The sequence below is a fragment of the Procambarus clarkii genome, chromosome 49 (assembly GCF_040958095.1).
Source record: "Procambarus clarkii isolate CNS0578487 chromosome 49, FALCON_Pclarkii_2.0, whole genome shotgun sequence".
Classification (NCBI taxonomy): domain Eukaryota; kingdom Metazoa; phylum Arthropoda; class Malacostraca; order Decapoda; family Cambaridae; genus Procambarus; species Procambarus clarkii.
Window position 1 is genome coordinate 35,272,644 of NC_091198.1, and position 27,988 is coordinate 35,300,631.

At 47.1% G+C, this 27,988-nt stretch overlaps 1 protein-coding gene across 1 annotated transcript in view; it reads left to right on the plus strand.

Moving 5' to 3' along the window:
* The window catches only part of LOC123763349 (uncharacterized), a gene marked incomplete in the record, with an annotated part of 345,009 nt that extends 327,284 nt beyond the window's left edge, over positions 1-17,725 (plus strand). The window contains 1 exon segment of the mRNA XM_069303180.1: positions 15,788-17,725. Within this exon segment, the coding sequence (XP_069159281.1) occupies positions 15,788-16,479 (692 nt within the window).
* Between the last annotated feature and the right edge of the window lie 10,263 nt (positions 17,726-27,988).

Sequence of the window (27,988 nt, forward strand, 5' to 3'; positions counted from 1 at the left end):
ACACACAAGAATAAAACAAAATACCGCTAAGAAACATTTGGTTAACTGAGGGATAAGCTTCTTGAGCCTGTAATGTCCATAGCCGGCTATATCCATTAGCCTGGTTTGGACCGAAGAGGGCACTAGAACCTTCACACATCTAGGAGTGGTTCTAGATAGAAAACTATCACCTGAGGACCACATAAAGAATATTGTGCAAGGAGCCTATGCTATGCTTTCTAACTTCAGAATTGCATTTAAATACATGGATGGCGATATACTAAAGAAATTGTTCATGACTTTTGTTAGGCCAAAGCTAGAATATGCAGCTGTTGTGTGGTGCCCATATCTTAAGAAGCACATCAACAAACTGGAAAAGGTGCAAAGACATGCTACTAAGTGGCTCCCAGAACTGAAGGGCAAGAGCTACGAGGAGAGGTTAGAAGCATTAAATATGCCAAAACTAGAAGACAGAAGAAAAAGAGGTGATATGATCACTACGTACAAAATAGTAACAGGAATTGATAAAATCAACAGGGAAGACTTCCTGAGACCTGGAACTTCAAGAAGAAGAGGTCATAGATTTAAACTAGCTAAACACAGATGCCGAAGAAATATAAGAAAATTCACCTTCGCAAATAGAGTGGTAGACGGTTGGAACAAGTTAAGTGAGAAGGTGGTGGAGGCCAAGACCGTCAGTAGTTTCAAAGCGTTATATGACAAAGAGTGCTGGGAAGACGGGACACTACGAGCGTAGCTCTCATCCTGTAACTACACTTAGGTAATTACACTTAGGTAATTACATACCTCACATACCTCCGACGTCTGGGGAATCTCTGGCCGGTTCAATGAACGCTGTACCTTGCCATACCGCAAGTACTCATCCACCTTCGCTCCAGACTCTTTGGTATCCGTGGGTGCTTGTACACGAGGCCTCTCTTCTTGCTCAGTTGCTTCTGCCTCCTTTACCTCATGTTCCTTGTCGGGAGAAGAATCAGGAGACTCTGCTAGGATGCTCTCGATCTGTCGGGTAGAGGACAAATTAAACATGTTATCTGATTCCGGGTCTGACTGTACCTGGACATTACCACTGCCTGCTATTACCTCAGACCTTGCTGTTCCGGTTGACTCGTCCGCGACCTTGGGATGATTGTTGCTCCAATCTGTCACCAAGTCGTTGGCTAGTATCACCTCAATCCCAGCTATAGGCAGGGTATCGACTACTGCCAACGCACATGTGCTGCTGAAGTAAGGCGAGTCGAGATGTATCGGCACCAAGGGGGCGACATACCGCGTCCTAGGAAACCCAACCAGGACAACCTTTTGTCTCCCAACCACACTCACTCCCTCGGGTAACGAGTTTCTCACAATCAGGGACTGGGCTGCTCCACTATCTCTGAGCACTACAACTGATCTACCAGTATGATCACGCGTTACATACCCGCCTGAAGTGTGTGGGGAAAACAATCTTGGTATTCGCGCCGGGGTGTCCTGGTTCCCAGTTGTGGGGAGGACACAGCGGTTTTCCCTGTGTCATGGGTGTGGGCCGCCTCCTTCGCCTCTCCCTGCTCTCCTGCGGGTCCGGCAGGGTCCGGCTCTGGCGTCTTCACCTGGCGGTGCTCCCAGGTTCTTCTGGGCACGGTTGAGTCGTGTCAAGTTCGTCCCACCGTTCGCCAGGTGAGTTTCTGCGGTCTGGCGTCTTTTGGCCGGGTGCTGGATGCGGAGTTGTTTATATACCTGTCTTTATTTAGGTATATTTTGTACGACTGAGACCGTTCGCACACCAGTGACTGTCCCTTTTTCAACCCTTCCTGTCCCCCTCATGTGCATGTCCAACCCATGCTGGAGTCATTCAGCGGACCCTCCTTTTTTTAATGTGAGGTGTGGGGGTTGTAGGGTTGGTTCTGTACTCACCTGGTAAGGCTCCTGGCTGTGCTTGCAGGATTTGAGCTCTGGCTCTTGGGTTCCGCCTATCTGGTAGAACTTGCGGGATAGTACCAGTGGAGTGCAGTGGTGCTATTGGCACATTTGGGGAACACTGTATTACCATCAGTGGTCTGTGCTTGTTACACGACCTACTTGCGAGCATAAGCCTTCTTGCTGGTTCGTCCGTGGACTTCCAGGGCGCACTAGCCTGTTTTCGTATGGCAGTTCCGGCCCGTCCTGGTTGTGGGGGTATGTGGGCCGGTGGAATGCTCCTAGCAGCTGCCTGGTGGGCCACCCTCTGGCCGGTCTAGCCTGGCCTTGGGCCGGGCTTGAGGTGTGAAAGAGCTCCCAGTACCTCATCCAGCAGGTATCGAGCGGGGTTTCTCCGCCGTCGGTCGCCTGGTGCAGGTTTCTGGGCCTGCGGGGTTTTGTCGTGTCTCCGTTGGCCCTGTCTGGGGTCTGCCTGCTCCGTTCTCTGCCTTTGCAGAAGGGAGTTGCTATTTACATGTTGCATGTTGCAGTGGTGCCTGTTGCTGCTGCTGCACGTGTGCATTGGTACCGTGTTTCACGGTGGCGTGTTCTTGTTCCTGTGTCCGGTTGTGGAGTGGCACTTTGCTGCCGTTTTGTGCCTGGGGATTACGTGGTGTTTTTTTCTGTCCCTGCCTGATTGTCCTCCCCTGGTTGTTTTCCTGGGGTTTTTGTGCTTCTGCTCTTTCTTCCTGCCTCCTCTGCAGCAGGGGTGTTCTGCGTGTGTTCTTAGGCATTTGTCAGCCTGTGTCCTGTGATGTGCTTCTTTGTCTTGGTCTCTTGCAGTTGTTCGTACCCCTTGGTTCGAGTACTGTTCTGGCGGCGACCCTTCCGCCTTCTTTGGTTTCCTAGCTTGCCCTGCCGGTTGTTTTTTTGGGGGGTCCTGCGATGTCTCGCGTCGGACCCGTCGTTTCTGAACTCCTGGCGGGTTTGCATGCTTTGGGGAGTTTTTCTGTTCGGCAGACGTTCCATCTCCTTGTGCCGCTTGGGTTTCGGTGGTCGCGCCCGAGATATTCCCATGGCTCCGCCTTTTCCTGGGCTCGGAGGGGCCTTGTCGGGGCTGCTTATGTTCTGCCTCGCGGTCTCGCCTCTGGTTGGTGGTCGGGTGGCTTCGTGGTAGGTGTCCCACCTGCGTGCTTCTCTTGGCGGCAGTACTGTATGGGGTATTTTGGCGGTCCTTCCTTTTCCTGTCCCTTCTTAGGTGGTTACTCTTGTTAGCTTGGTTTACTCTCGGCTTGGTTTTCTGGTGGGGGTTAGGGGCCGTCGTCTTGCCACATACTGTCGCCTCTTTTCGTGCGGCGCGGGCGGAGCCGCTTCAGCTTGCTTTCGGTCTTGGTGTTGCTTCTGCACCGTTAGTCAGCTGTCTTGTGCGTCGTTTCACCTCCGGCCTGTTCGTGCGCCGCTTGCACCATCCTGGTCTCTGGTCAGCGTGCTCTGTCTTCTCCTCGGTTGGTAGTGCCCCTTCGGTTCCGGTGTGTTTTTTCGTCGGCTCTTTCCTTTTGGCCTTTGCCTCTGGGGTTGAGTCGCTGAGTTTTCTTGCTCCTTCGGTTTTAGCGTTTTGGTTGTTCGGTGGCAGCAGTCTCCATCTTTTCTGGCGCGGGGTGGGGCTGCTGCGTTCTGGAGGGGTCCAGGGTTTGTTGGTGCTTCGTTGGTCGGGCCAGGGGTGTGTCGTTTTTTGTGTTCAGTGGCGGCCCTCCGCTGTTGTTTGCGTGCCACGGGGTTTGGGTACGGAGTGCGTTTTGCGTTGATCCGGTTCTGTTCTTCCCGGTTCGCGGGTGATAGTGTCCTGGGTGGTCAGCCGTGTTCTTGCAGCTAAGCCGCCTGTGTTCTTCCCTCATGCCTGTGGCGTTCGTGGCTTCGCTGCTCTCGCTGCCGTCTGGGCGACGTGGCCTTGCGGTCTTTCGGGCATGGATTTTTGGTGTTCGTGCAGGGGCCTTGCTGCTCGTTGTTCTCGTGTTGTTTGTTCCCGGGACTTTTCGGGGCTGTGGCGCCTTGGGTTGGCGTCTGCTGCCGGTTGTCTCGCCTCCTTGGGGGGTGCGTGGTGTCCGCCTCCAGGTTCTGTCCCTTTGACCTTCCTCTGTGGGTAGTTAGCTCCGGGGAGCCGACGGGGCTCCCCCCAGAAAACCAGCGTTGAATGTAATGAAACGCCATTTTCTGGGTGAGACCCGGAGGCTCCCTGGCAACCCTCCCTCCCTCCGGTCGGCGGTTTTTCGCATGTTTTGACATCCTGCCTCAGAACTGATGGGTGGATAGCCGGCATGGGAGGTCTGGGGCTCCCCCTTCCCCCTCCCGGGGATGGGGGAGCTGCGCAGACAGCGGCGCGGTGACGTATGACGTCATACTAGTTTCCTTGTTTTCTGTTGAAGAGTTCTATCCACTAGTTCGGCTTTAGGTAGCAATTTTCACCAGAATAGGGGTTTGTTTTGGAATGCTTACCTTTCTGGATGCTTGACCCGGTCGATGGCAGACATTGAATGCTTCCAACCACACGGGGGTTTCTATAGGCCATTGCTCCCCTTGCCTCTCTGAGGGGGCCAGGTTTTGGCCATGGTCTCCGGTAGGCCCTAGAACTCCATACACATGACTGATGCCAAAGTCTGACATTAGCATATCAGCCGGTAAAGCTCCGGGGAGCCTCCGGGTCTCACCCAGAAAATGGCGTTTCATTACATTCAACGCTGGATTTTTGGAAATAATTGATTTTGATGCACCACAGAGGTGTGTCATATTTTAATGCAATGTAGTGCAGTGGTTAACCCTTACACTGCTCAGGGGTCCTTGGGACATTTACACCCCTGTGCGCAAGAAAAAAAAAATTCAAAATTTTTTTTCGTCTTCTAAACATGTTAATTTGTGTCCCCTGAGCACGGAAAAAATAAAAAAAAAATCGTAGGTGACATATTTTGGGCGCAATTGACCGAGGAAGTCTGGCAAAAAGTGGGCGTTGACAGAGCGGTCGTCAGACCCGGTCAGCGTCACCCGCGATGACAGATGGGAGTTGCCACAAAGATATTATTACCTAATTGTTTCAATGTCTCCGATTTATTTTTTCTTGTTTTTTTTGCAGTAATATTATTCAATAGTGTGTATCGTAATATATTTATATAATAAAAGTGGTTAATAATTGCTATACTCAAAAGTATGATGTGCATATTAGTGATTCAATTATTATGTTTATAAAACAATAAACAAATAGTTTAGCTGCTATTACACTCTATACACAGGTTATATATAAGTATTGGCATGTTTTGGTCACCATAACGAACCACTAAGTTGGTATTGAGAGTCGAAAAGCAACGAGTTACCGCCACACACCAGCCAGCCACTCGCTGCCACTCCCTCAACACACGCACTAAACTTTCTCCCCCAACAATACCATTTGTGGTGTTATTACACTATATACAGACGTTATATATAAGTATGTATATATTTTGTTCACCACAACTGTACAGCTAAGCTGATATAGTTAGTTCAGGCACTAAGAGTCGTCGCTATACACAGATGGCGGCTGGCGGCTCCCTCACTCTTTCATGGTCACACGCACTAAACTTTCTTCCCCAACAATACCTTTTGCAGTGTTATTACCTTATATACACATATTGTATATAAATATCTACATGTTTTATGCACCGTAACTATACACCTAAGCTTGTAGTGCGCCCAAAGAGCATAGTGGCCACCTTCTAAACAGCTAGACAAATCGTGCAGACGACGTCACCTCCGTCACCCATATGGCTCCTCCCAGCATAATCCTTTTGCTGTTATTACACTAATACACACATTATATATAAGTATCTACATTTGTGTTCACCATAGAGAACCACTGACCTGGTATGGTGAATGCAAACAATAACAGGTGGCCACACAGTCAGTAAACGATGCTGTCTCCCTCCGTCTCTCAGCATCACTCCTCCCACAGCGCTAATTATTACAACAATCCTGCTATTATCACAACCCTGGTTATTTATATCACAGTCATTGGTCATCTGTAATATTGTCATCACTAAATAATAACAATTATATATTTATTTTGACATTTTTCGGCGATGCTGTGGTCACAAGCTGAACATCAATGCTGTTCGCTCATGCTGCGTGCGCCGGCCTTGGTTGCTCCAACAGTACTGTGCCTCTCACACCTGAGAATATTGCCCACGATTTTTTTTTAAAATGGCATCTGTTTACAAGAGCCCTGAGGAAGCTACTGTGAACCCCGTGTAGCCGCGGGCCATTTGAATCAGGCCTGGCACCCTATGGCGTATATATACGCCATGCGCACCATGGGACATGTTACTCAGGGCGTATATATACGCCATGCACAGTTTAAGGGTTAACCACTGCACTGCACAACGCGCCTCCGGGATCTCATAGGTATAGCGTACGATTCAAAACTGTCACGTGGTGATGTGGGTACAAAATGGATGCCTGAGGGCTCCAGTGATCGTCCACCATTTTGAAGAAACTCCCACTATTCCCCAGGGACGTGGGGACCCTCGGTTTTGTAGAAGCGACCATGTCTGACGCATCGTCTACGAGCTCCTGGTCTACGGTCAGCTGCTGTCCAGGAAAACGACTCTCGGAGGACGAAATACGCGGCATATTGTATGATGTAGCGATGGATGATGATTTAGACTACAATCCAGAAAAAGACCTAACGCAGAGGTCTGACACGACTTGTCAGACTCATGACCCGATGATTGAAAGGGTACTCTAAGAAGAGACGTCCCACTCCCACAGCTGAGGGTCCAAGATGAGATGTCCCACTCCCACAGCTGGTGGCCCAAGATAAAATGCCAAACTCCCACATGGTCTGAGATGAGACGGTGAACCAAACTCTCACAAGTCAAACCTGGCCTCTTTCCGGGCTTGGGGAGTAGAAAAACTCCAAGAACCCCATCAAGCAGACGAGTGAGGGGGGGGGGGGAAGAACGAGGTGGAGGAGGTCGCGAGTGTGTACAGTACACGCACCTCACCCAGCCTGCCTCGCCGCCCTGGGTCAACATCGCTAGACTTACCACCACCACCATGTCCTCTGATGTGAGTTTATTTAGTGATAGTACATGTGATGAATCATTCTCGGGTTTCAGTGACATTGTCCGCGGCCAGAGGACAATGACGACAGTGTTCCCTCGACATCAGGTGTTTGTGGTAGGCCTACACTATGCAGAACACACTTATCTCCTAGCATACCTATATGCAGTTCTAGCACAAGACGACTGAGCCGTGTTTTTGGTGCTCGTGGTGGTGTTGGCCGTGGTGTTGATACCAAAACCGAAACCGCAGGTGTACTTGTGTGGGAGGAATGTGAGACTTTTGTCCCACAAATACCAACATTTGATGGTACCGATGTTGGTGTTACACCGTTATTTCCCTATACAGGTGACGATAGGGCTGAAATTTACTATTTTATGTCATATTTTGATAAGGAATTCATGGACCATCTCATTGCAGAGACAGATATGCTCACAGCTTCATTGACTGGCATTTTACCTGCCTCTCGCATGACATGTTGGAATGACACGACAAATGAGGAAATGTTTGTGTTTTTAGCATTTTGCATGATGATGAAACATTCAGAAAAACATGTGATCCAGGATTATTGGAGCAAAGAGAGCCTTGTTCCATCCCCCCCCCTTCCCTTCCAGTGTTCAACAGGTACATGTCACGTGATAGGTTCCTGCTGCTTCTCAGGTGCCGGCACTTTGAGAACAATGATATTGAAGACAGACAGGACATAGTTTAGAAGGTGCGGAAGATTTTCAGTGATATGAGAGGAAAGTTCCATGACTATTTTGTACCAGGACAGAATGTGGTGATTGATGAATCTCTAGTCCTCTATAAGGGACGACTGGCGTTCAACCAGTACGTCCCATCAAAGCGGCACCGGTCTGGACTAAAGTTTTTCATGTTATGTGACTGTGAAACTAGTATTGTCATGGACATGATACTGTATTCAGGTACAGATGTTGACATACCAGGTCAAGATCCACACGGGTTCTCCAGCAGTATCATGAAAACACTCGTGGAACTGTTGCTGAACAAGGGACATATCCTGTTCACGGACAACTACTATACCAGCCCCTTGCTGACCAGATTCCTCCTTGACCACAACACTGGCGTATGTGGCACTGTCAAAGCCCACAGGAGGGAAATGCCAGTATGTATTTGGAATTGGTATTACAGTGGATGATTGCCAGCTGTGAAAGTGTGAAAAAATCTTATCAGTGCGCTGGAAGGACTGACACAAGGTGAATATATTGACAACTATTCGCAACGGTGCCATGTTGGACAGTGGCAAAGTGCACTTTGCAACATGGTTCCCAACATATAAACCTCATTGTGTCATTGACTACAACGTAAACATGCAGCTAGTTGATAAATGTGACATGATGCTTGGTGCCGTCGAGTGCGTGCGAAAATCTGTGAAGTGGACGAAGAAATTCTTTTCCACCTCATTAACGTTGCATTGTTGAACTGTTTCAATATGTATCTCGTGAAATCTGGCAAGAGACCCCCAATACGTACATTCAATGTTGCTCTAGTGTCACAACTTCTCGTGAAATTTGGGATGGAGGGCTCTGTTGCAAGGCGTGGGGTGCCAGCAACTATGCCACACGCAGTTCCTGACAGACTTGGGTAAGGAAATTCTGGGTGTACACCAGCTTGGTTACATGCACGGCACTGGTAAACGTGCCTGCTTTGTCTGCAAAAACACACAACGTAGGGAAGTGCAAAGTTTCCCTATTCCCTGTCGACTGCTTCTCTGAATATCACACTCGTGCAGTTCTAAGTGTGTTGATAGGGGATGTATATAGTGTGTGATAGTGTTCAGTGTGTAAATATGTAATAAATGTACATATATGAACATGAAATATTGAAAATATGATCAATGTTTGTGGACACATTTGTGATACATGTAACACAGTGTCTTGGAACAGTATGGATGTTCTACTGTCAGAATATTGTGAACGTGTTCAATATACATAGGATTAGCCAAAAAAAATAGTATAATACATTTGCAATTGTGCAAAAAAAAATGAACAAAAAAATTGTTGTGGCAACTCGCGCTTGTTGAAGCTGGCACATGACTTGCTCTGGGAGTCTACGACACAGGGCTATCACCAGACCGTGACATCACACTCCATTTTCTGGACACCACTGCGGCCAAAGTACATTTTCTGTGGGGAGCCCCTACGGCTCCCTGGAGCTTATCGGGCTAATGTATGTTATATTAGACCGGGACATTAGCTAAGGAGTTCAGACCTACCAGGGACCAGTGCCAGAACCTGACCCCTTCAGAGAGGTTTCAGGGAGCAATGGCACTGGAAAACCCTCTTGTGGTTGGGGTTTTCCTTATCCGCCATCGACCGGGGTCAGGCACCCAGAAAGGTAGGCATGACAAAACAAACCCCACATGGTAAAAACTAAAACAAAAAAACGAACAGAGAGGTAGAAACTCCCTACAATCCCAAGGAAACAAGCAAACATCACACTTTACTGCCGCACCGATCGTCCGCGCAGCCCTCCCCGTCCCGAGAGGGGGAGGGGGGAGCCCCGGACCTACCACGCCAACTGCCAAGCTTCAGTTCGTAAGCTAATGTCAACCGGGATAGACGCTTGGGCCTCAGTTTCCTAGGCGGTGTTTGCCTTGTGTGGCATTCACTGCCGTGTGTTGTGCGGTGGCCAAGAGTACCTCATCAGTGCCGGGGCTGTATACGCTTAGTGGCTGACTTCCCTAAGCGCCCTGTGAGTACTGCCCTTGCGTAACAGGGTTATCTTCCCTGGGGCGTTCGGGAACCATTCCCGTAGAGGTTCTTGCTGCTCGGCATTTGCCTCACCCTTGGAGCCAGCTGGGGCTTGGGGCCCTTGTTTGGTCCTGGGTAGGGTTTGGTATTGTGCTGGTTAGGGCGTCAAGGTGTTGCGCGGCCTGCCACCTAAGCGGCAACCGGTTCCTGTTGCCTCTGGAGATGGTGTACTTTTGCGGGGTTTTTCTTTTATTTTTATATTTAATTGCCTGGTGGGGGTCTGCCCAGTGTGGCTATAGTTCCACTGGTAGTGTTTGGCAGCCCTCTGCTAGGCCCCCGTTATTGTACATGTCTTGGGGGTTTTCAGTGCTATCCTCTACCCTCTTGTTATTTTTGGGTTTCTTAACCGGTTTAGCAACATCTTGCCCGGGCTTCCTGTAGCAGTCAGCCTACGGGCCCTGGAAACCCCTGTCTGGGCTTGGTGGAACCATTGAATGTGTCTTCCGAGTTCCAACCCGTCTTGTACGGGATCATTGGTTGCTGTGCCCTTATCTCCTGGTGACAGTCGCCACTTTTACCTCCGTCATGCTGCCTGTTGGGTCACTGACACCTTGACCTGGAGTCTTGCGAGAGAGATTCTCTGTTTGTTCTCCAGTACTCTCCTGATGTTATTACTGTTCAGAGTAGAGGCGGCATCCGTGTTGCAAGCTAGGTTAGGTTGCTGCAACATGCTAGGTTGGTTTCCCACTCGGATGCCCCAAGGCTGCCCCGTTTTGGTTAGGTGCTGTTCGCCCCTTTCCCTCTCTGTTCCTGGCTCCGGACCGTCTGCGGGTTTTGGGGTCGGGGCGGGGTTTCGTTGGAGCAGTTTTGACTCGAGTTGGAGACTCGGGCAGTTTTCGGGGGCTGCCCTGTTCGGGTTGGGGGATGGAGGTTTTCGAGCCTGTTCCTCCTGCCAAGGCTTCTGGGTCTTACCAGCGGCCTTTTCTTGCTGCCTTTCCCATGGACTCTTGCTTTTCTTTAAGGGCGGAGGGCTTGGAGGACGACTCTGCCCCGGGGCCTCTGTTGCTGGTTCCCGGGGCTGTGGGGATGCCTGCTAGCAGTTCTGGGGCGGTTTGCCCCTGCCTGGGTTTTCTGCTTTTGGGCGGCATTTCTCGCCCATCCAGTCTGCTTGCTTCCCACTTTTGCTGGCATGTTTTCGTATCTTTAGCGTCGGTCACAGTCCTCTGTTCTGGCAGCCATTTTCGTCTGCCGGTTTCCCGGCTTGGCCACCAGGGCGGCGTTGCGGTTTGTTTAAATGCACCTGGGTGTACGAGCGAGCTTCTTGGGTGAGTTTTCATCTTTTTTCAGAGGTTTTATTCTCCTGTTGTCGTTTCTTTGCTTCTCTGGGAACGTTTGAGTGTTGATTTTACACCGGGTTTCCCTTTTTCTCTGTTTTGGGTCTGGGCCTTTGGGTTTGGGCTCAGTGTCCCCGACTGTTATGCTTGCTTCCCACACCTTGTCCTTTGGTTTTCGGTCTGTTATGACCGTTTCCCAGGGGTTCTGTCTGGGGGCTGTGCATTGCCTTTCTGTGGTGTTTCTCCGCCGGCAAATTGTGGTGGTTTGGCCTCCCCCTGGTTCGATTCCGGGTTCCTTTTGGTTCTTTGGTTTCGTTCCGGAGGTTTCTTCCTCTTGGGCCCCCTTTGTGGGTTCAGGGGGCTTTGTTTCCTCGTGTGTGACCCGGTTTCTGCCTCCTGGAGTTCCGGCGTCTTCCTGGCTTGCAGACTGATCTTTTTGGGTCTTGGCACATGTTGTGGTCGTGCTGGGACTTTGAGGTTTTGTTGTGGAGGTGGGCCTTTTGATGCAGTTTTGTGCCTTCTTTGCCTGGCCGGCATGTGTTCTGCCCACTGGTTGGCGGCTTGTAATTTTCTCTTCAAGTGTATGTGTGTATGTACGCATGTACATGTGTACACTGTGTGTGTGTGTGCACATGTGCATGTGCATACGCACGTGTGTGTAACATACCTTGTGTGTATGTGTATATGTGTATATGTATGTGTATGTGTATATACATGATATGTATATATGTGTATGTGTACTTTTTCTTTCGGAAGGGGCTCTGTTCCCATCTCTGTTGACGGGGCGCTGGGGGAGCAGCTTGCTCTGTTGACTCTCGTATGGTCCCGCTGTTGGTGGGCGCTTTTGGTTTCTTCCGGCCTCTGGTGGCGGCGGTGGACGGCTTCTCCCTCTTTGGGGGGTTCAGAGCTGGCGGGGTGGGCTTCTTCCCCTGCACTTCATCATGTCATATTGTTGGGCGTGGTCGATCTGCCTCATCCTTCTGGGGTTCCTGTCTCCTCTTTGCAGACATGGGCCTTTTGAATCTGCAGTTCTTCTGGACTTCTTCAGTCTGCACCCTGGTTTCTTTGCCCTCTTCGGAGGACTGTTATCTCCTGTCCGCCTTCTGTTGGGGCCGGGTGCCTGGATGGTGGCCCTAGACCTCCAGGTCAATTATTGGCACTTGGTGTATTTTTGCATCTTTACCAGATCTTGGTGCCCTGTCTGAGTCTGCTTGAGATTCGGTGTCTGACTTACCTTGACGACTGGCTGGTGTGGGCTCCCAGTCGGTCCGCTTGTCTGCTCGCCAGGGGTGTGGTTCTTTCCAGATCGCCGGGTTTGGTTTCCTGGTGATCTGGAGGCCATTCCATCTGTTTCCATCTTGGGTTTGGACCTGAGCCTAGTTTAGGGCTATTGGGCCACTCCTTGTCTTTCTCTCCAGAAGTGTTACTGCGGCTGTGGTCCCACCTTCGGCTGTTCATGAGGGAGTTCCGTGTTGCTCGAGCGGTTGTGCGGGAGTCTGAACTTCGACATGCTGGTCTGCCCGCGGGGTCGGGTTTGGCTTCAGCGTCTGGTTCCTTCGGAGACTCCCCTTCCGCCTCTTGCAAACATTGGGTTCGTTCCTCCGGGGATTTTGTGTTGGTGCTGTGTCACCAGCTTCCTCTTTTGGGTTTTCGGGGTTCCGTGCCTTGGCATCTCCCCGAGCCTTCGCTCGATGTGTTCACAGACGGGTCATCTCTCGGCTGGGGCTTTGTGACTAGTGCTCACCAGGTCGGCCGGGGATGGTGGAGTCTGTCCATCCATCGGGCTTACAGCATGGTTCGGGAGTTCGTGGCTGTCTGGTTTGCACTTCGGAGGGTTTGGGTCACTCGGTGCTCTACCATTCAGCTCCATTCGGACTGTTCTCTGGCAGTTCATGCCGGAACCATAGTGTTTCTCTTAGGTGTTGACCTTTTCGGTTGTTTCCTTGGAGTGGCTCATTTGCTGGATTCTCGGGGTTTGGCTAACCATGAGTTTCATGTCCGGGGTGTGTCCTGCGTCCTGGCGGACAGCTGTCTCGGTTCATTCTTCTGTTCGCGGATTGGCCAGTCATCGCCAACTCATTTCGTTGGCTCTGCCGGACGTATGGACTCCTGGCCATGGATGTCTTTGAGTCGGCGTGGTCTAGGCATCGCCCATTTTATGTGGCGCCCTTACCCGCCTGCGAGGCGTTCACGTTGGATGCTTTTCGGCAGGACTGGTCAAGGTGGGGGTACCTGTTCCTCTTCTCCCGGTCCAGCTGTTGCTTCGGGTTCTGGCTTGGTTGCAGCCCAATCCTACGAGAGCTTTCTTTTCAGACGCTGCTTGATAGGTGTCCGAACCTGGGGCGTTTTCCCGCGGCTCCACATCTTTCAGCAGGTCGGATCAGTCCTGTACGTGACTGGTTCGGCCTTCTCGGCTCTTCGCGTCTGGTATTTTGACGCAGGTATCACCATCTCTGTGGTGTTCAGGTGGCCTTGTTGACGGTGTCCCACCTGCGAGCTTCGTCTTGGCGACAGTATGACGTTCCTGGTGTTTCTATGCACTTTTTCTTGCTCTTTGTACGTTGTCTTCTCTTTTGCATCGGGTTGTCTTGTCCTTTCTTGGGTTTTCAGGACTACAGTTATTTTACGTTTCTTACTGTTGCCTCGTTTTGTGCGGCGCTGGCGGAGCCGCTCCGGCTTGCGTTCGGGGTGGACTTCACATCTGCCCCGTTTTGTACGCTTTCTCGTGTTTTGTTTCACCTCTGGCCTGCTCATGTGTCGCCTGCGCCTTCCTGGTCCTTGGTCAGGGTGCCTTCTTATCTTCTCCTCAGTTTGTGGTAGCCCCTTCGGTTCAGGTTTCTGCTCTTTGGTGCTGGTGGTAGATTTGTAAGTGTGCAGCCTTTCTCCGTCCTGGCGACGGTCGAGATGGCTGGTTTCCGGAGGGGTTCTTGGGTTATTGATGCTTGATTTGGTTTGGCTAGGGGTGCGTCCTGTGTTGTCCGGTTGCGCTTTTTGCCGTTACCTGCGTACTGTGTCTGGGGATGCGCTTTGGTTTGATTCGGTTCCTCTTATTCCCTATTTCAGGGCTCGGGTCTCCCAGGTCATCTGCAGAGTTTTTCAGTCTTCCAGCCTGCGGTCTGTCTTTGCGCCCGTGCTGTTCGGACGTTTGCAGCTTTTGCTGCTGTGTTGGTGACTTGTAGGGCTCATTTCGGGCGCAGGGAATTGAGGGTCGCACAGGTTCTTGGCCGCCCATTCTTTATGCAATTACCTAAGTGTAATTACCTAAGTGTAGTTACAGGATGAGAGCTACGCTCGTGGTGTCCCGTCTTCCCAGCACTCTTTGTCATATAACGCTTTGAAACTACTGATGGTCTTGGCCTCCAGTTTGCACGTCTGCTCCTGTGCGTTCTTGTTGCCTTGGGTCGCAGGTTGCATCCTGTTGTCTCGGTTTCGCGTTGCGGAGTTTGTGGCGGCCGCCTCCCGGGTTAGCTGTTTCTCTTCCTTCTCTTTGGGTATGAAGCTCCAGGGAGCCGTAGGGGCTCCCCACAGAAAACCAGCGTTGAATGTAATGAAACGCCATTTTCTGGGTGAGCCCCGGAGGCTTCCTGGCAACCCTCCCTCCCACCGGTCGGCGTTTTTTTCGCGTTGGTTGAAGCTTAGCTTCCGAACTGAAGCTTGGCAGCCGGCGCAGTAGGTCCGGGGCTTCCCCCTTCCCCTCTCGGGGCGGGGAGGGCTGTATGGACGATCGGCACGCAGTAAAATGTGATGTTTGCTTCTTTCCTTGAGATTGTAGGGCATTTCTACCTCTCTGTTTGTTTTTTTGTTTTAGTTTTTACCATGTGGGGTTTGTTTTGTCATGCCTACCTTTCTGGGTGCCTGACCCTGGTTGATGGCTGATAAGGAAAACCCCAACCACAAGAGGGTTTTCCAGTGCCATTGCTCCCTGAAACCTCTCTGAAGGGGTCAGGTTCTGGCACTGGTCCCTGGTAGGTCTGAACTCCTTAGCTAATGTCCCGGTCTAATATAACATACATTAGCCCAATAAGCACCAGGGAGCCTCCGGGGCTCACCCAGAAAATGGCGTTTCATTACATTCAACGCTGGTTTTTTATTTTATTTTGACATATTCAACATATATGTGACCAGGGAAGGGTATTTAACACTTTTTGAAGTCCAAAAACATTTTTGCAAACAATTTATTTTCTGCACACCACGGGCTTGCCATATTTGTAGGCAGAGCAGTACTGTGATTAATGTCTGTTTATAACCTATTTATTGCTACTTATGTATATCTACTTAGGCCAAAAAGTATTTGTATATACATTTGGTATCATACTGCATGTGTACAGGAAGAAATGTATATGTTTATGATCTTGGCCTTGGCCATAAGTTTCTAAACATATGAACCTCTTCTAGTTTGTGCCATATGCTTATTACCGATATTTCTAAGGGATACTTCTTAATTCTTGGGCTCATTTGTGCTTTAAGTTTCCACGAGAACACAAAACAATCGATGTAATTTAGACAAGTTTAGAGTCAGAAAAGAAATTGGTTAATATTTTTGGGGAAATAGTTGTTGATTTATGGAACATGTTGCCAGATATAATAGACTTGGGTTGAAGATAAATTGGAACTGCCTTGCATGGGCCAATAAGTCTTCTGCCATTTCCTCTATTCTTATGATCTTTTGACGGAACTGTCTTTTTTCTATCTTTTTCTGTCGAAGACTGTCACGGAACAGTCTCTTTTCTTTATACCTTGTTTTAATGTGTTGATTTCTGTCTTATGCTTTCTTTATAGGACTAAAGGAACCAGTGACTCAAAGTTCTGGGCCACCACAAAATGTTGCTGTCGTTGTAAGCAGAAGCAGCAGTGACAGATTCAGCTCGCTTTTCTCGCCACAGTCATCTGGAAGCCGAAATTATCCCATTAATCTCTTAAGATCTCCAGCTGCAAATCATCCACCAGCACCACCAAATGAAACAGTATCTCCTGCACCACTTCCTCCACATGTTCTCTCTTCCCATATCCCTTCATTACCTTCACACCACCCACCAACCTCTCGAATTCCACCCTCATCATCTCGCTCACTGCCATCAAACTCAGTTATACCAACATTTGGTGTATTTTCAAATTCAGTCCCATCTCAAAATTCTTTACAAAGAGGATCACATCCACCAGCACCTCCTACAGGTTCACGGACTCGTTGGACTCCTGGAGTGCATAATCATATTTTGCAAAATATTAGTAATTTGCAGCATTTGGCTTCCTCTTCTAATGGCCAAGAAGAAACGCTTCCAATCTCACCTCAAGGTGTGGGAGACGATGATCAGTCAGACTCGCTTAGTAATCCTGTACCTGGTATCTCTTCATCATCATCATCATCTCATCTGTCAAGAGGTCCTTTCCGCTTATTAGTAAGAGCAGCGAGAGGCCGAGCAGGCCCTCTCTTGAGCCGACGGCCATATCGGCAGGTGCGCCGGTATAGGTGAGCATTGTGTATATAGAATTATATAAAATTATCAGAATTTTACAAAATAAAGGACACAAATCAGTAAATTTAAAACTCTGTTTGCTGTTCTCAAAGACAAACTTTGTTCATCATAGTTGGTTTGTATACTTTAAAATTACTATAATCATGGTAATCAAATCAAGGACCATTTGTTCTTTACCCAGCACAAACAGGTTTGGTATTTCATGTGAATGAACAAAATTATGTACTAGTCCAAATGGTGAAGTCTTCCACCATGTAACATTTGAATCATTTGATTGAGGGTTGCTGCTTCTGCTTGTGATTTTTTAGTTTGGAAACTTGCATGTTTTAAATAGTATTTTATTATATATATCATGATAGGCACTTGTATGTAATTTGTAAATCTTATTTAAGGCAACTACTATATATGTTGTTTTAATATTAAGTAATAAAGTATAGGGATATACTGTAACATTTACCTAAAAATTGACATAGAATGGATCAAGTAAGGAAATTTTGTTGAGGGGAGTGGCAGATATAGAGCAGAAACACAGAGGATTGAGAAGGACAAAGTCTGTTTACATTTCTGTATATGATAGTCAACAGTAAAGCTATAATTATATGCAACAGTGCACTGCTAATAGAAAAAAAAGGGGGGTATAAACTATTGCGCTGGCCAAGAGCTTTCTCCACAGATGCTTTTTAGAAGATTGTAGATTGGAGGTGTTAGGAAAGACATAGGTGATAGTTTTGCCACATACTAGCTGTAGAAGTAGAAAAATGAAACAGCATAGATGAGACTATTGTAGCATTAGCAAAAGGGACAATATCAGGGAGAATATACTGCTTTGTAAGTTATGTGTGACACTATCGTACCGTTTATGGAAATGAGGAACGTAACTTGAGTTCCTGTGAGCATGAGCATTGGAAGCAAATAGAGAAGAGAAAGTAATGGGTTTATTAATGAAGAAATCTGCAGATGGGTTTCAGTAACGTTTGTAGAAAGGGTTCTAGATACGTCACATTTTGCATATCAGTAAAATGTCTTGAGTTGCTCTGTTTTATCATAAAAACCAAAGTACAAAACATGTTTAGCTGCAGCTGAATGCTTTATGTTTTGGAAGAAAATACATACAGTGGAACCTCGGTGTATGAATATAATTCATTTCAAGAAATGCAATGTAACCCGAATATTAGTTCATCAAATCAAATTTTCCTGTAAGAAATAATGTAAATTGAATTAATCTGTTCCACACATCCAAAAATATTAACTTAAAAATACAACTTAAAAGGAATACTGCTCATATTTTTTCATACACAAAACAATAAGGAATATATGGTGAACATTTAACTGCACTTTACCTTCACTGAGGACTCGTGTTGCATATAGAAGATGCAACCCGTTCTCGCAAATTTAATAAGTCAATATTGACTTATTAAATATGTGCATAGGTGACATACTTAACATAATAGATACCCTTAAAAAGATTCATAGAAAACACCGACCTTACCTAACCTTGTTAGTATCTTAAGATAAGCATCTTATTGCTTCGTAATTACAATTATTACCTAACCTATAATAGGTATAGCTTAAGTAATAATTGTAATTACGAAGCAATAAGATGCTTATCTTAAGATACTAACAAGGTTAGGTAAGGTCGGTGTTTTCTATGAATCTTTTTAGGGGTATCTATTATGTTTAGTATATCACCTATGCACGTAGTTAATAAGTCAATATTGACTTTACGAATTTGCGAGAACGGGTTGGAAGATGATGAGGAGAGTAGGAGTGGTGGTGTTAGTGTTTGGAAGGAAAGTTCCGTCCATTATAACATCAGGCAGTGATGACATTTCTGGGATACTCTCTCACCTACTTTTGTAGACATACCACTAGAACCTGGCTGCTGATCATTGGTTGTTTGTCTCACTAAGAATCTGTCTAAAGACACTTGTTTCTAGGGAAAGCCCCTATGGCTCCCCAGAGCTATCCAGGCTGATAGGGATAGTCTTAACTTTTGGCATCAGTTGATGTGGGCAGAGTTCTAGGCCTACCAGAGACCACGGCCAGAACTAGGCCCCCTCAGAGAGGAACGAGGAACAATGGCCCATAGAAATGTACATGTGATTGTGGAGCATTCTATATCTGCCATTGACCAGGACAGGCATCCAGAAAGGTAAGTGCCCCAGAACAAACCCCTATTCTGGTGAAAACAATAAAAATAGACAAACGAGTGGACAACTCCCCAAATGAAAACGAGCAAACAAGCATAACGTCACACTTGCTGTGCAGCATGTCTGTGCAGCTCCTCTCTCCCCGGGAGGGGGAAGGGGAAGCCCTAGACCCCCGCTCTGGCGATCCACACCTCAGTTCTTCGGCTGTTGGGATATTGTTCGTTCCCCTGTCCACGGAATGGACGGTCGATGCCGACTCATTCAGTTGGCTCTGCCAAACGTTCGGGCACCCGGAGGTGGATCTCTTCGCATCGGCGTGGTCGAGGCGTTTTCCGGTAAATGTGGCGCCCTTCCCCGACCGCGAGGCCGTCGGGAACGACGCCTTCTTGCAGGACTGGTAGTGGTGGGGTTTCCTGTACCTCTTCCCCCCGGCTCGCTGCTGCTCCAGGTTCTAGCTCGCTTGGAGACTTACCAAGGGCAGGTAGTCCTCTTGGGCTCCTGGTGGCCAGCACAGCCATGGTTTCAGGTGCTGCTTGCCCCATGTCCAAACCCGGAAGTTTTTCCGCGGCTCCGCCTCTTTCAGAAGATCGGCCCGGTCCGTTATGAGACTGGTTCGCTCTTCTCCTCAAGTCTTCGCGTTTGGTATTTTTTACTCGAGTTTACAAGATCACCATCTATATAGTGATCAGGTGGCTTTCTGATGGCAAAGCAAAGGTGTGATGGGGACATCTGTGGCAAAGCCCACAGATGTCCCCACCTGTGGGCTTTGTCTCCGCGGCAGTATGAAGTTTTCTGGCGTTTCTTACGTTTCTTTTTGACTCTTCGTCGTTGTACTTCGCTTTCGGTTAGGGTGGTGTTGTCCTTTCTCTCATAGTTATTCCAGGACCGTTATCTTATGCCGAATACTGTTGCTTCGTATCGTGCGGTGCTGGCGGAGCCGCTTCAGCTAGCTTTTGGTATAGATGTTACTTCTGCTCCGTTTCGCAAGCTGTCTCGAGCGTTTGCTTCACCTCCGGCCTGCTCATGCTCCGCCTGAGCCATCCTGGTCTTTGGACAGAGTGCTCTTCTATCTCTCTCTTTTCTCCTCGATTTGTTATGGCCCCTCCGGTTCAGGATTGTTTTTTGAATGCTCTTTTCCTGTTGGCATTGGCCTCTGGGGTCGGGTCGGGGATCTTCATGCTCTCCTCCGGCGCAGGGGTTTCTTCTCTTTTGGTCGTGGAGATAAGTTTGTTTGTCTGCAGACGTCTCCTTCTTTTCTGGTGAAGAATGAGTCTGCTGCTTTCCGGAGGGGTCTTTGGGTTGTTGATGCTTGGTTGGTCAGGCCAGGGGTGCATCATGTGCTGTGTCCGGGTGCGGCCCTCCTCCGTTATTTGCGTGCCACAGCTTCTGTGTTCGGGGATGCTCTTTGGGTTGATTCGGTTTCATTTCTTTCCTGTTTGCTGGTACGGGTCTCTCAGGTCGTCCGCAGGTTTATTAAGTCTAGCCAGCCTGCAGTCTATCCCCGTGCCCATAATGTTTGTAAGTTCGCTGCTCATGCTGCTGTCTTTGGGAACATGTCTTGGGCTGACATTCGGGCACAGGGTTTTTGGCGGTCGAACAGGGTCCTGGCGGCCCGTTACCTTGTGAATGTTCCTGGGCCTAGTCAGGCCTGTGTCGCTTTGGGTCGGCGGCTGCAGCCTGTCTCGACCTCGAATTGAGGTGTGAAGCACCGACCGCCTCCCGGATAAGTCCCCTTCCTTATTTTGTCTTTGGTGAAGTAGCTCCGGGAAGCTGTAGGGGCTCCCTCCCAGAAAACCAGCGTTGAATGTATTGAAACACCATTTTTCTGGGCGAGTCCCGGAGGCTCCCCGGCAATCCTCCCTCCCTCCGGTCGGCGTTTTTTCGCGTACAGTATTTTGATATCCAGCCTCAGAACTACGGTGTGGATCGCCAGCGTGAGGGTGTGGGGCTCCCCCTTCCCCCCTTCCTGGGGAGGGGGAAGCTGCGGAGATGTGCGGCACGGCTCGTGATGTCATGCTTGTTTGCTCGTTTTCATTTGGGGAGTTCTATCCACTCGTTTGTTTATTTTTACTGTTTTCCCCAGAATAGGGTTTGTTTTGGAGCACTTAGCTTTCTGGGTGCCTGTCCTGGTTGATGGCAGATATAAAATGCTCCACAATCACATGTGCATTTCTATGGGCCATTGCTCCTCGTGCCTCTCTGAGGGGGGCCAGGTTCTGGCTCATGGTCCCCGGTAGGCCTAGAATTCCACTCAAATCGACTGATGCCCTGAGTTAGGATCAGCCTATCTTATCAGCCTGGATAACTCCGGGGAGCCTCCAGGACTCGCCCAGAAAATGGCGTTTCATTACATTAAACGTTGGATTTTAAGTCTATGTTTTTGCAATCGTCTGTAGTGAAATATCACCTTGTCACTAAAAAGGTAAACACAGCGGCTTGCTATAGCTTTATCTGGGTGAGTCTTTTCAGCAAAACTTTGCAGTTCTTCCCACATCGCACACATTTTCCTAGCCAGATCAACCACAAGCACATTTGTCTTCATGATAATTTTTTTTCTATCATCCTCACAACTATTTTCTTAGGTTGAACTTCACCACTGACTTTCTTAGGACCCATGGCATAATATATAATAAGAGCTTCTTTGTTAAACAACAACAACAACAAAAAATACAAAAGCAAGTGTAAACTGATCTTACAGCTCAGACAAGTATGAACGAGCTGTTCATATTATAGAGCAAATGTTGTACACCTGGGCATATTTTCCAACAAAATTTTGTTGTGTACCGGAAAATTCATATTCAGGTGCAATCGTACACTGTGTTCCCACTGTATCAATTTTCAAAAGCTGATTGATCATAAGTGTGTGGGTTTTAGGTGAATTTCTCTACTGTATTGTTATTTAAGAAAACAATATATGCAGAGAGCAGACTATAGATTTTATATTTCTTGAGTGACTGATATACAGACAAGTGACTATGTGGAAACCAAAAAAAAAAATATATATATAAATGAATGTAAGTAAAATGTAAATTTGAAGAATTGGTGAAAATGTGAGGTGTCGGGTAGTACATAAATTAAATGTGTTCTTATGGAAGAGTATGTAGTGTTGTTCATAGACTTATGATATTCAAGGAAGGAAGTAAAGTACATATAATAAGATTAAAGTATAAAATAAAACCCATTTGTGGGCGACATTGGCTTGTAGTGTGTGTACACTCAACTATCAACTATTTCAACATTATTTTATTGCTGTTAGCAAGTAGCTTATCAATGCACATTTTTGTACTGAATGTTTGTAATGCTCTTAACACAAACTCTTAGATAAAGACTTGACATTTAAATTTTAAGGATGATTAAGTAGGAAATGGTACAAAAACAGTATTTTATATATTTTTATAACTTGAACACTTCTTGAAATGAATAATTAATTTTAATGTTTGTTAATTTCTTTGTGCAGTTAGCTGCATAATGTACTACTACATAATTGTTTTAAGGTCTGCACGGATGGTACATTGGTTAGCACAGCTGTCCGTGTTTATTCCCCGTGCAGGCGGGAGGCAGCAATTTCCTCAGAAGTCAGCAGGAGAAGAAGTAACATTACTATTGTTCTTTGAAAAGTTCTGGCAGTTCAGTAATGAGGAAACCCCATGAGTTCATATTGCTTACTTTTGTATTAGTGAAAATAATTAGATAGATCATAATAGCAATACTCTAGTGTATTACCCTGCAAATACACAATGTAATGGTCCCTATTGTTACCTTGTTATAACCTGTTACAAAGTTGTTACAACTTGTTTGAATGTTGTAGCAACGTGGTAGTTTTGTAGTGCGTTTGGTGGGTAGTAGCTCAAGAGACTAACATTTTGTACTGAGAATGTTGAGCATTATTCCCAGTCATTATTGTTTGTTTTTAGGTACAGTGATTGTAATTCATTGAAATTAATATAATTATTTTTAATATTGGGGAATGCATGTGGAATGTGTGGGATGAGTGAGTATAACTACTTGATGGTTGCTTAGTTAATGCCAAGTGTCTTCAGTCAGGTAGTGATGACTGTACAACTGTAAAATACATAGTGCCAAAATGTGAAGGTTAATGTATATATATTTAACTTGGGAGGCAGCAGTGTATTAATAATATACTACTGGTGTATTTAGATAGTAAACAAACCTTAATAACCTAGACAAAGATGAGAAATATTAGTTTTGCATATAGATTACAGTAATTTAAAAATCCTGTGTATTAAGAGAAGCATGAAGTTTTTCATAATTCTGTAAACCTGCAACAACTTTTTAGTGAAGTAAAATATTAATATTGTAATACCTCTTGTCTATGCAATCTTGAGAAATGAGGTAAAGTATTTGGTGAAAAATCTAACTCTGAAAATATTTATCAACGTTCAAATCTGAATGTTGGAGTGGTTCAGACATCACAACAAATTGGTGTTGAATTTTAGTACAGTAATGGAACTTCATAAAGCCCGGCAAAAGTAACTTATTAATATTTCATCAGCTCCATAATGGATCAGTTCACCTGAACATATACTATATTCACATTTGTGTATTTAGAACTGGTTACTTAGTCAGGGATCTCTTTAGGAGAATGTTACTTCACTTATAAAATTTGATTAAATCTATCATTATTGAGTTAAAACTACAGGTTAGTGAAAAAGGAAAGAGGGCATTTTAATTTATAAATTGTATGTGCATTTCATCATTGTGTGTGTATGCATACATGTAAATATGAATTGCATATGCTACTGAAAGTGCATATACTGTATTTGAATACTGTATTTGAACGAGTAGTGCAGCTGTATTGCTCTCATACAATGTCTAGCCACGAATGCTGCTAAAGTGTAGTAATTATTAGTGCTGATCCTAGTAACTGGATGTATGAAAATAAAAATAAAGCAACTTGTTACATGGAAGCATTTAGAATGATTGAGCATATAAGTGCTGTACTTTATTAAATAATTGTAATGGTGAAGTCTTCCTTTTTGGTGTATGCTTTTCTAAGCCTAATATGTTAAATAATGTACAGTATTTTTATAATTTGCATAAATACTATTTCACAGACACATTTCAAGATGTAATTGTTGAGTAAACTCTCACAGTAATAACAGCATTTGTGTGTCTGTGAAAGAGAAACCCTTTACTTTTACGGATACTTAATATTTAATTATAGCAATGCAGAGCATTTGTTATGGCAGCATATTGTGTATGAAATCCTCTATTATTCCCTCCATATTATAGCTTAATCTTAAATTCCTTTATTTTATAATATGTGATTTACAACAATCTGTGTGTTTTATGGCTTATGACAATACTGTATACAGTTAAAAATTACTTTATATAAATTATAATTCTCAATTCTATAAGAAATTTTATTATATTAAAAACTTTACCTTTGTACAAACAAATTTGTGTACAGACAAACGAAGTGTGTACAGACAAATTTACTAATGCAAGACTTAAATCATCCTACTTCCACTGATCCACAATGCAATTTTTACTGAGCTGCTGGACCCAAATTTTACTAAATCATCAACAGTTAAAAATGGTTAAAATTCTAAGACTAGCAAATTGTTTCACATATGCCATCATTTATAATGCATGTAGCACAAATTGCATTCAGGCAGTCTGCCATACATGTTTCACAGGTAATAGTAACTGTTAAGCAGAAAAACATTGAATAGAATATAATATTTGACATTTACGGCATTGCTCGGTGAAATTTACTAATCCAGCTGATTTCTTTAAATGTCAAGCCCTAAAACTAAATGCTAGGTAATAAATTCCTTTTCATCCTCATTTGTTTGAACAATTTGTAAAGAAGATGATATGGGTAAAAAACTATAGACTCCAGTTCCAGGTACTGTATTTTGAAATGGGAGTTGTCTACTTAATACAACTCTTATATGAATAATCCCCCTCAGTAGATGGTGCCTTAACATGGTGAGGCACATGGCTCTTGTGTGTCACCCATGAGTAGGAGGGGGTCGCTCCTGCTTCCCTATTCTCCTTGCTGTGGTAGTGCACGAGCGAAATACATGGCTAACATACGGGGATGTATGAAAACCTGGGGAGTAGAAGAACTCCTGAAACCCTTTCAAGGTATGCTCCAGGTATGGAGTCTCGTGCATCCCACTACATTATGTTCCTTCATCTTGATGTTCCTCAACATCAAGATGAAGGAACATCTGCAGATGCAGATACTCATGGGTAAACCTAGCATCTGCGTCCTCTGGGAAGCAACATGCTGCTTTAGTGGGGAATTGGGGGGTAAAATGGGAGGTTTAGCGCAGCCCACCTGAGCTAATCGACTCAGGTGGGCTGCACTGAAACTTATAGAAGGTTTCGGTGCACAGAGAAACCCTGTGTGGTTGGTAGTATTCTATGTCTACAATCTACCTGGTCAGGCACCCAAAAAGGTAGGTGCCCTAAAACAAACCCTATCTGGTTAAAAAAAAAGTTTACTGAAAGTCGACCTGTTGGACAGAACTCCCCTAAAACTAGCAAACGAGCGTGAAGTCATAACCATCACTGCACTGCTGTCTGGGCAGCTTCTCCCTCCCCGGGAGGGGGAAGGGGGGAGCCCCAACCCCCCCGTGCAGGCTATCCACCCACAGTTCTGTGGCTGATGTGGGGATCTGGTAGTCGTGCGACTCTGGCTCTAGATGTTTTCCAGTGCTGTGCCTTGTGGTGTGGTCCTGTCCTGTGGTGGTGTGCGAGCCAGGAGTAATTTCACTAGTACTCGGGCTGCATGCTCCTAGGGTTACCTTTCCTAGGTGCTCTGTAAGTACTGCCTTGTGACTTGGCGTTCCCTTCCACAAGTCGCTTAGGACCTACCTTCGCAGTGGTCTTTTGCTACTCAATGATTGCCCGCCCTTGGAGTCAGCTGGAGTGTTTCATGCACCCCTGTTTGTCTCTGGGTAGGAGGTAGCTTCGACATTGGTAGGGGCACAAGGTACTGAGCAGCTAGTTTTCACCTTATAACAGTGTCCAGCTCGGTTCTGCCTGTGACGTTGTACTCGTGCAGGATCTTTATTTCCTTTTCTGGGGGAAGCCCCTACGGCTCCCCGGAGCTTACTAGGTATGTATGCTAATGTCAGACTTTGGCATCAGTCATGCATATAGAGTTCTTATTGGCCTACCGGGGACCACGAGCCAGACCCTGGCCCCCTCTAGAGAGGCAAGGGGAGCAATGGCCTATAGAAATGTAATTGGAAGCATTCTATGTCTGCCATCAACCGGGTTAGACACCCAGAAAGGTAGGCGTCCCAAAATAAACCCCTATTCTGGTGAAAATTGCAACCAAAAGCCGAACAAGTGGATAGAACTCCCCAAACAAAAACGAGCAAACTAGTATGACATCATCCGTCGTCGCGCCGCTGTCTGTGCAACCCCTCCCCCCCCACCTCCGCGGGAAGGGAAAGGGGCAGCCCCAGACCTACGGCGTTGGCGATCCACCCCCCAGTTCTTGAGGCTGATGCTATTGGCCTCTGGTTCCAGTATTTTTGCAGCGCTGTGCGTTGTGTGTGGCTGCTGTACTCCAGGGGTGCAAGAGCCAGGATTTATTCCTCAGTACTTGGGCTGCATGCGCCTAGGGTTCCCTTCCCTAGGTGCCTTGTAAGTACTGCCCTTGGAGCTTGGGGTTACCTTCCACAAGTTCCTCGGGGGTCTGCCTCTGTGTGTTCGTTTTATTGCTCAGTTTCTCGGCCGCTCTTTGGGTACTTAGGAGTTTTGTCTCCCCTAGTTAACCTTAGGGTAAGAGGCAGTTTTTGCACTGGTAGGGGCGCAGGGTGCTGGGCAGCTAGTTGTTACCTATCACAGCGGCCGGCTCTATTCCTTGGGGTACGTTGTTCTCTTGCGGGGTTTTGTTTTTCTTTTTCTTTTTGCCTTGGTGGGGGGTTCTGCCCTATTTGCCACTGGTGTTTGGCCTCACCCTGATACTTGGTGATACCCCCTGCTTGGTCCCTGTGAGTGTACACATCCCTGGGGTTCAGCTTTAGACAGTTTGTTTGGTAGTTTTGGGCACCTGTTAGCAGTACCCTGCTTGGGTTTACCTGAGTGCGAGTCCTCTTCAAGTAAATGCTCAGGACCCTGGGAATCCCCTAGGGGACACGTGGCTCCAATGGATGTGATCTGGTTGATACCTGGTTGATGGGGTTCTGGGAGTTCTTCTACTCCCCAAGCCCGGCCCGAGACCAGGCTTGACTTGTGAGAGTTTGGTCCACCAGGCTGTTGCTTGGAGTGGCCCGCAGGCCCACATACCCACCACACAGCCCAGTAGGTCCGGAACGTCTTTTAGAAAACAGTTTAGTTTTCTCTTGAAGATGTCCACGGTTGTTCTGGCAATATTTCTTATAGTCGCTGGGAGGACGTTGAACAGTCACGGACCTCTGATGTTTATACAGTGTTCTCTGATTGTGCCTACGGCACCTAGCTCTTCACTGGTTCTATTCTGCATTTTCTTTCATATCGTTCACTCCAGTACGTTGTTATTTTACTGTGTAGATTTGGGACCTGGCCTTCCAGTATTTTCCATGTGTATATTATTTGGTATCTCTCTCGTCTCCTTTCTAGTGAGTACATTTGGAGAGCTTTGAGACGATCCCAGCCCCAGGGTCCTCTTCCCCGAGGGGGGACCCCGGGGTCCCCCCCTCGCTTCGTGCAAGTTTGAGAGTTGTTTGGTCCCCTTGTCTCAGGGCGACCCTCACTGTTTTTGCCTCCACCATGCAGCCTGTTGTGTCGGTGACACTTTCAACCTGAGTCCTGTGAGTATTGTTGCTTGCTGGTGACTCAATTTGCTCAATCTATGAATGATAATCTTCGGGTACAGGCTGCACAGGCGTTGCATTCTAGGTTTCGGTTGTTGCAATGCGCTAGGCTGGTTGCTCACCCAGAAGGCCTGCGGTGGCCCCGTTTTGCTTATAGGGACCCGGACTTGGGGGTGGGGGTCGCTTCAACCCTGGTCCACTACACACCTCCTGGTCCTTCCCCTCCTGTTGTTCGTTCTGGTCCCCCTCCCCTGCTTCCGGCCCCGAAATGTCTGAGGGTTTTGGAGTCGGGGCAGGGGTTAGTTGGTCTTGAGACTCGGGCAACCTCAGGGGATGCCCCTTCTGGTGTGGCGACGGAGGCATTTGAGTCTCCTCCCCTGGCTGAAGTCTCTGGGTCTGACTAGTGGGCCTCATTCTATCCGGCTTCTACGGCTGCGCTGGCCTTGGCTAGTGGGGTCGGTGCTTGGGGGGAGGATTTGACCCCGGGTCCTGCTGAAGAGGACCCTGGGACTAGGGAGGGGCTGACTTGGGGGCCTTGGGCCCCACTGGACCCTGCCTGGGGTTTTCTACCCTCTG